We start from the raw sequence: 8,539 nt of genomic DNA, 5'->3' as shown, positions 1-8,539 counted from the left end.
AGAAGACAGGACTCCTTCAAAATGAACCAGGAAACATGGAAATATGATCTCCCTCTCCCTAGCCACCTCCTTGAGCTTGTCCGGGGGATAGGCCAGCCGAGAGATATAATCTCTCCAATGTGTCCTGGGTCTGCCTCGGGGCCTCCTCCCGGTGGGACATACCCAGAACACCTCACCCAGGAGGCATCCTTGTCAGGCGCCTGATCCACCTCAACTGGCTCCTTTCGATGTGAAGGAGCAACGGCTCTTCTCTGAGCCCCTCCTCAATGGTTGAACTTCTCACCCTATCTCTAAGGTCTCACCCTCTCACCCACCCACCCACCCGAGTTTTTGCTTCAGCCACTGCCCGAGCCACATTCTGCTTGGCTGGTTGGCACCTATCAGCTGCCTCCGAAGTCCCACAGGCTAACCAAGGTCAATAAGACTCCTTGTTCAGCCTGGTGGCTTCCTTCTCCTCTGGTGTCCACCATTTAGTTTGGGGGTTACCACAGGCACCAACCACCTTGCGGCTGCAGCTCATTGCAGCAGCTTCGGCAATGGAGATGTTATAAGAAGCTATAAGAAGTGTTTGGAGGCATTATTTCTGCAAAAGGAGGATCTACTAAATATTGATGGAATTTGTCTGTTCGGGTTCCCAAATTCATGCACCTGTCTAATTTAGTTTATTATCACATTTACCTTATTATCACTGTCTCGTGATAATAAGGTAATATAAGTTCACATTTTAGGATACTGTTTTTATACTATTATGACTTTTGTGCTCTAAATTTTAATTCCTTTGTATTACTACAGATAGTAGTTACAGAGAAAAGTCAATGTTAGAAGTAGTAATGGTTATGCAGTACAGTCATAATGAATCCCTACAATTCCAGAACTTTCTTGCCATTTACACTTTCCAAAAAACATATTTAAATTATTAATACTCTATGATATTTTTCTGTCAAAGGTATACCAACATAAGATCTTGTGTGATTATATATGTTTTTTTGCAAATACAATTGGTGCAAAAGCAAAAAATATACACTCTTTCTGCTCTATGAAATATTAGTTAAGGATTAAAAATCTTTTGATGTTCCAATCTAAATTAAATAAAGCTGTATTGTATTATTTGCTGTAGCCAATTATTGTGAGGGAAATCTTGGGCCCAATCAAAACCATACTGTGAAGACTTAGAATGTCAACACTATGTAAGGGTTAATCCATGACCACATATTCTCAAGAAGATGAGAGGATGACGAAACCCCTTTGTTTGAAGACCTATATAAACCAATGGAAACAATGTGTGCCCATATACAGACAATTTTAGATGGAAATGGAGATTGCAGCTCTTGTAATTGGTCTGGTATTGGCTGTGTGTTTGTTTCACCTCAACTCAGCTGTTGCCTTTGCAGTGTGTCTAGATGGTATGAGACAAATGACTAGGCATATAGGAGCTCAAGATGGTACGACGACATCCTCTCTGAACTGCAAGCTGCAGGGAAGCACTCGTCTACCTGCATTTTCAAAGGATGGGGACTTTGTTATTGGTGGTGATTTTTCCCTTCACGTCTACATGAACACAGTTTACAGTGACTACACCAGCATGCCTGAGCCTGCAAAATGCAAAGGAAGGTTAGTGAGTAAGAAAGTCAGTAATGGGAAGAAGAAGGTGTAAAAACATGTTGGACTGTATGAGGAGAGAAATGTTTTCATGTGTGTTATGATCAATGGAACTAGATTGATTCTGTGTAGTGTTAAAAAAAAAGTCATTTATTCTTTATAAAATAATTTGTTGTGTTTTAAAAAACAGAAATTATACAAAATGTTAAATAATAGTTTTATAAAGGAAATGATTTAAAGGAAATGATAAAGGAAATGCATTTAAATGTATTATATTTAAAAGGAAATGAAAAGACTTTAATTAGTAATCCATAATTTTCCACTAATTTCTTATGCTAATCTTTTGTGCTCAATTTAACTGGTCAGGCAACATTTTGATGAACATTTGATCAACAGATACAACCAGCAAATTATCCTGTTGTTGGTTCTATTTAACTTAAACTAAATCTACAGTCTATATTCTAACATTGACACAACTATTTTCAGCCTTTACACCAGTGAACTGCAATCATCACGTGCAATGGTTTTTGCCATAGAAGAGATTAACAACAGCACAGAGCTGCTGCCCGGAATCAGGCTCGGGTATCAGATCTATGACTCATGTGCATCAGTGCCTGTAGCAGTGCACATGGCATTTCAGATTCTAAATAGCTTAGACCCTGTGTTTTCCATGGATAACAATTGCTCACATTCTGGTATGGTGATGGCTGTTGTTGGTGGCTCTGGGTCTACGACATCCATCAGTTTGTCCCAAGTCATCAGGTCCTTTAACATTCCCCAAGTAAATGTTTTCAATTTCTGTCAATTTTTGAATTTAAAATATGTATGTGCATGATATTTGATTTTGCGGTGTGTGGTGTTTTATTTCATTTGGTTTAGGTAAGCCACTTTTCAACATGCTCATGCTTGTCTGACAAGCAGCAGTACCCCAATTTTTTCAGAACATTTCCCAGTGACCAGTTCCAAGCTGAAGCAATGGCCAAGCTGGTAAAACACTTTGGCTGGACTTGGATAGGTGCTGTTCGGTCAGATTCGGATTATGGAAATAACGGCATGGCTTCATTTCTAAAAGCAGCACAGAAAGAGGGGATCTGTGTGGAGTACTCTCTTTCTTTCCATCGAACATACCCACATAGCAGAATTCAGAGAGTAGCAGATGTTATCCGCAGGTGTCCTCATCGCAGATATTATTTCCGCAAATATTAGATTTACTGTCTTCAAAATTACATTTTTACAGTTACACTTTAAAATGCTTCTAATGCACAATATTGTCTGTCAAGGTCTACAGCCATGGTTGTTGTGGCACTTCTATCTTTAGGGGACATGAGGGCACTGTTGGAGGAGCTATCATATGAGCCTTCCCCTTCTCGCCAGTGGATTGGCAGTGAATCATGGGTAACCAACTCAGAATTAATGAGGTTCAGTTTCTGTGCTGGGGCCATTGGATTTGGGATTCCAAAGTCTATAATCCCAGGCCTCAGAGACTTCCTGCTGAATCTGTCCCCCTCACAAGTGGCGTCTTCTCAAATACTTACTGAGTTCTGGGAGGATGCATTTAACTGCACACTGACCAAAAGTAAGACATTTTTCTTGGTTTAAATTATCTGATCAACTGCTGATGTTACAAAGTCTAATGCTGCTTCATGGGCTGACCTACTTTCATTGAAAAGCTATGAATGGTGACCAAGTGTGAGGTGAGAATACAGGTGAAACTCCAAAAATTGTAATAATGTGCAAAAGTTCATTTATTTCAGTAATTCATCTTAAAAGGTGAAAGCAATATATGATATTAATATACTAATATAATATATTCCTGCAGCAGGGCCTTCAAGGCCTTCAAATGTCGTATTCCTCTTGTCAAGCTGCTCCTGAACAACAGATGTCAGAAGCGTCTTACCTGGGCTAAAGAAAAAAAGAACTGGTCTGTTGCTCAGTGGTTCCGCTTTTCTGATGAGAGGAAATCTTTTCATCTGAGGCTGTGCTGAGGCTTTTATTTTTACACTGTTCCTGCAGCAGGGCCTCAAGGGTGGTCCAAACCTCTTCTCGCTCTCCTCCATGCAAGAAAATTTAAATCCTTAAAGTGTGGCCAAGAACAGTAGCTATCTTGAGCAACAGATACTTGAGGGTAGCTATACGTTGTGAAGGTAATCTTAAATATCACCATGTAGTTTGAGTCATCATCGGAGACCTCCATGGTATGATGCAGGTGGCAGAAAACAGATAACCCCCTGAACATGAGACATATGTCTCACCTCAGTAATTATTTTATTTTAACCCTATTTTGAAGAAACAGTAAGAAAAAGTTAAAAATTTACTTGCATGGTTTAAGGACAGTCGCCACCTTTTGGAGTTTTACCAGCTCTAAAAGAGTTAAAGTTACTAGCTTGTGCTTTTGTTTGTCTAAAGCAGCAAAACTGCCTCTTGATTCTTTAGTAGATGAAACATCCTGTATGAGTGGCTCTTTCTGTTGCCCCAGTGGTGTTTGCTCCTACTGTAGTTCCTCCATATTAGCAGGGCTGTCTGTAAGGCATCTAAATTTTCTTCCTTTTCAGTGTCATAAAGCTGTTGAATTTTACTTAAAATAGTCTTTCGGCACGGCAGTTGGAAAATTGGGTCCTCTGACGATAACTGTAGTACATTTTCTAACCACCTGTCTTCTACCAATGATAGTGGTTTACAGTCAGAGCAATCAATTTTCGGAGAGAAATTTGTTACTTTGTCCAATGTTGAATTGCTAATTTTGGTCCTGAAGCCAGTCATTTCATCAAGTTTGGGCTGCTGACACCTTTTGACTGCTAGAGTCCACAGCTCCAACAGTTTCTGTGCTCACTGCAACGTGATTTGCATTTAGATGGTACCATAAGGTTGAAGTGTTTCAGTGGTATGCAAACTCCTTTTTTCACAGTTTGCACAAAACCACAATTATCAAGCCTTCCATCGGTTGGGTAGTCTTTTGAAATTAAATTTGCCTCCGATCATTCCTAGCAACGCACTTTCTTCTTATTCTTTGTAGCTCTGATGTGTGCATCACTGTAATCGATATACCAGGAAATTGTGCATTGACAAAAGTTAGCTTTTGCCTGGAATGCAAAGTGCAATTAAATGCGTATATTTTTTATTTCATTGTTTTTTTCCAAATTAATTAATCGCAATTAACACGTTAAATTCCCACTCCTAGTTTTTATATAACCAATTCAAAGTACTTACAGAACAATCAGGTGTTCTGCATTAAAGAAGATAACACAAATAATTTTTGCTACTCCAAAAAAATATTTTTGTCCACTCTAACATAAAGGAGAACATCACTAGCCTGATAGCTGCAGGCCTGAAAGCAGGAGGTCTATCACTCCTCGTGTTTCAACCTGGAGGCAAAGTTTACATTGCAATCTGCCTTTGGTGGCATTTTGGCAGCAACTACAACATTTAGCAGTTGCCTCATTGTTCTGACACACAAAACAAAACGATCGACTGTACGACACACTAACGACACACTCCAAACACGCTAATCTCTTGCATCTCAAAACTCGCTCTTTTTCTTTTGCTCTCTCGCTGCCGTCACTCCTAAAATGTCTCCCTCTTTCTAAGCAACCAATGCCATGTTGCCATATCATCTTTTGATTGGTCGACATGACACATTTTTCCACCATTAGGAAAAAGGTGTTTTTTCTTTTCTTTTGAGAAGAGACTGCTTTCGAGCCCTTTCCTTAGAAAACACTGCAGTAAACATAACAAAACTCTGTTTTTTTCGTGGCTTATCAACACAATTTAAAAACTGGTACATACTTTGAAGTTCACACTGTTATAACAAGAAATGGAGACTAAGGGTTGTCCAGGGTTGACATAACATCTTGTTGCTGTGTCATCTTAAACTGGTCATGTGTAGTTTGAGTCAACATCAGAGACCTCCATGATGATATAGAGGTTTTTGAATAAAGTAGTCATGGTAAACTACTTTATTCTTCCTCAGCCAATCAGCAGCACTTGTGTGACTTTGCGCCCCCCCCCAGCTCCCGGTAAGATGAAGACAGCTTCAATCGTCTGTGTGCTGATAAATAGTAACGCATTCACATCGCATTTCCTTGTTAGTAATGGTAATGTGATTGTACGATAGAAAATGCAATTAGCTAGATTATTGTTACTGTTATGTCCTGTACTAATTATTCGTGGTAGGATTATTTTCCATTTTTATTTTATTTTATTTTATTTTATTTTTTATAAAATAAATATGTTTCATGGTACCAGCATGATTTGCAACATTTATAAAGAGAACACATCTGAGATCTAGTTTAATGTTGACATCTGCTCTGTCTTTTTGTGATTTTAGATGCCACTGAAAAGAAGAAAGTATGTGATGGAAATGAAGACATACAGAATCTGCAAAACCAGTACACTGACACATCACAGCTCAGAGTTACTAACATGGCGTACATGGCCGTGTATGCAGTAGCACATGCCATCCATAATGCAGTGTGCCAGGAAATAAATGGCACTGCAAAGTGTGACAAGTTAACCAAGTTAGAATCCAAACAGGTCAGAAGAAATAAACATGTTGATGTCAGTGTCTTTCACCAACTGCAATATAAATTGATATGTAATATTAATATTTGTTATTGAAATATTGCATCTTTTTTTTTTATCCCTAATTTTATCAGATTTTAATTGAGCTGAAGAAAGTAAATTTTTCCCAAAATGGCTATGATGTGTCATTTGACGCTAATGGGGATCCTGTGGCTATTTATGAACTGGTTAACTGGCAGAAAAGTGAAAACGGCGTGACTGAGATAGTGGCTGTAGGGCTGTATGATGCATCACGGCCCGTGGGCCAGGAATTCCAGATAGACAAAAACCTTACCTGGATGGAGGGTAGCATGAAAGTAAGCAGTCAGAATTTGACAAACTTTAGTAATAATAATAATGGATTGCATTTATATAGCGCTTTTACAATTCTACTATTCATTCACTCTCGCATTTACACACTGGTGGAGGCTAGCTACAGTTGTAGCCACAGCTGCCCTGGGGCAGACTGACAGAAGCGACGCTGCCATATCGCGCCATCGGCCCCTCTGGCCAACACCAGTAGGCAACAGGTGAAGTGTCTTGCGCAAGAACACAACGACCGAGACTGTCCGAACTGGGGCTCAAACCGGCAACCTTCTGATTACAAGACGAACTGCCAACTCTTGAGCCACGATCGCACGATCGATTAGTAAACAACAACACACAGCTGCATAGTAAATATTTACGTTTATTCTGCAACCTTTATGTCTTTCACAGGTGCCAGTGTCAGTGTGCACGGACAGTTGTCCTCCAGGAACTCGTAAAGTGTTGCAGAAAGGAAAACCCATCTGCTGCTATGACTGTACAGCATGTCCTGAGGGGGAGATCAGTAATAGTACAGGTAAAGAGAAATGATTACGATGCATTTAAAATGTTTCATTGTGTATATATGAAAATCAAGAAAAAATTGTATTTATTTGTTTTTTATCCAGATTCGACTGATTGTTTACCTTGTCAAAAGGAATTCTGGCCTAACAAAAAGAGAGACACTTGCATCCCTAAGCCTGTAGAGTATCTTTCCTTTCAAGACCTCCTAGGAATTATCCTGGCTACATTCTCAGTCATTGGTGCCTGTCTGACCATCGTAACTGCGGCTGTATTCTTTTGTCATAGGAAAACTCCAATTGTCCGAGCCAACAACTCTGAGCTGAGCTTCCTGCTGCTCATCTCACTGACTCTGTGTTTCTTATGTTCATTAACTTTCATTGGAGCACCATCTGAGTGGTCCTGCATGCTGCGTCACACTGCATTTGGGATCACCTTTGTACTCTGTATCTCCTGTGTACTTGGGAAAACTATAGTGGTTTTAATGGCTTTTAAAGCTACAATTCCAGGTAGTAATGTCATGAAATGGTTTGGTCCTCCACAGCAAAGAATGACTGTTGTCTCTTTCACCTTTATTCAAGTTTTAATTTGTACTGTTTGGTTGGTAGTGAACCCTCCCTTTCCAATAAAAAATCTAACCACCTACAAGGAGAAAATCATATTGGAATGTGCATTAGGCTCTGCTGCTGGCTTCTGGGCTGTGCTTGGATACTTAGGCATACTTGCTGCCTTTTGCTTTGTTTTAGCAGTCTTAGCCCGCAAATTACCTGATAATTTCAATGAAGCCAAGCTTATCACCATCAGCATGCTAATATTCTGTACTGTCTGGATCACATTTATCCCAGCATATGTCAGCTCTCCTGGGAAATTCACTGTAGTTGTGGAGATTTTTGCAATTCTGGCCTCCAGCTTTGGACTAATAATGTGTATATTTGCTCCCAAGTGTTTTATCATATTGTTCAAGCCTGAGAAGAACACTAAGAAATATTTAATCAACAAAAATCAGTTATAGTATAGAGCTTCTAGTACTTGCTAATGTTCATCAATTCCTGTTCTGAAAAGTGAGTGGTGTGACACATGAGAATGTCAGGGATAAGGTGAGTTGGAAGCTGATGATCTACTGTGGAGACCCCTAAACAGCGTAGACAAAAGAAGAAGAACTAGGAATAATACTGTGGAAACCAAATTTAACAATTCCCAAGAGGCAATAATGTATGGTATTGTGAGTAATAAAATGTACGTTTCTATGGGGCATTTCAAACAAAACATATTACCTTATTATCATGAGTTTAGTACCATATAAAGATCTTGATGTTAAATACAAGTTCAGATTTTAGTATACTTTTTTCCATACTATTATGCTGATAATAATCCTGGTCCTTTGTTTGAACATGATGATGTGATTATTAAATATCTTTTTCAGTGATGCTGTGGCTTATTTCCCAGAAACAATGTTTAGTTTCTATGTAAAAACCATAAATCAGGAAGGCATAATAAAGAAAACTACACATTTCTTTTTTATTTTGTAGTAATAACAGATTGATCAATGCCATGAGGT

General features: G+C 39.1%; 1 protein-coding gene across 1 annotated transcript; it reads left to right on the top strand.

Annotated features, from left to right (window-relative positions):
* Nucleotides 1-1,414: 1,414 nt before the first annotated feature.
* Nucleotides 1,415-8,268, top strand: LOC102312631 (extracellular calcium-sensing receptor-like). The gene is made up of 9 exons (XM_042217797.1): nucleotides 1,415-1,611; nucleotides 2,098-2,380; nucleotides 2,479-2,768; nucleotides 2,880-3,175; nucleotides 5,250-5,258; nucleotides 5,945-6,129; nucleotides 6,252-6,473; nucleotides 6,874-6,997; nucleotides 7,089-8,268. Exons 1-9 carry the CDS (start codon nucleotides 1,415-1,417, stop codon nucleotides 7,991-7,993), a joined length of 2,511 nt encoding a protein of 836 aa, XP_042073731.1. The 3' UTR covers nucleotides 7,994-8,268.
* Nucleotides 8,269-8,539: the final 271 nt, after the last annotated feature.

The sequence above is a fragment of the Haplochromis burtoni genome, unplaced genomic scaffold (assembly GCF_018398535.1).
Source record: "Haplochromis burtoni strain Fernald_Lab_line unplaced genomic scaffold, NCSU_Asbu1 Contig_3014, whole genome shotgun sequence".
Lineage (NCBI taxonomy): Eukaryota > Metazoa > Chordata > Actinopteri > Cichliformes > Cichlidae > Haplochromis > Haplochromis burtoni.
This window is presented reverse-complemented; position numbering and strand designations above follow the sequence as displayed.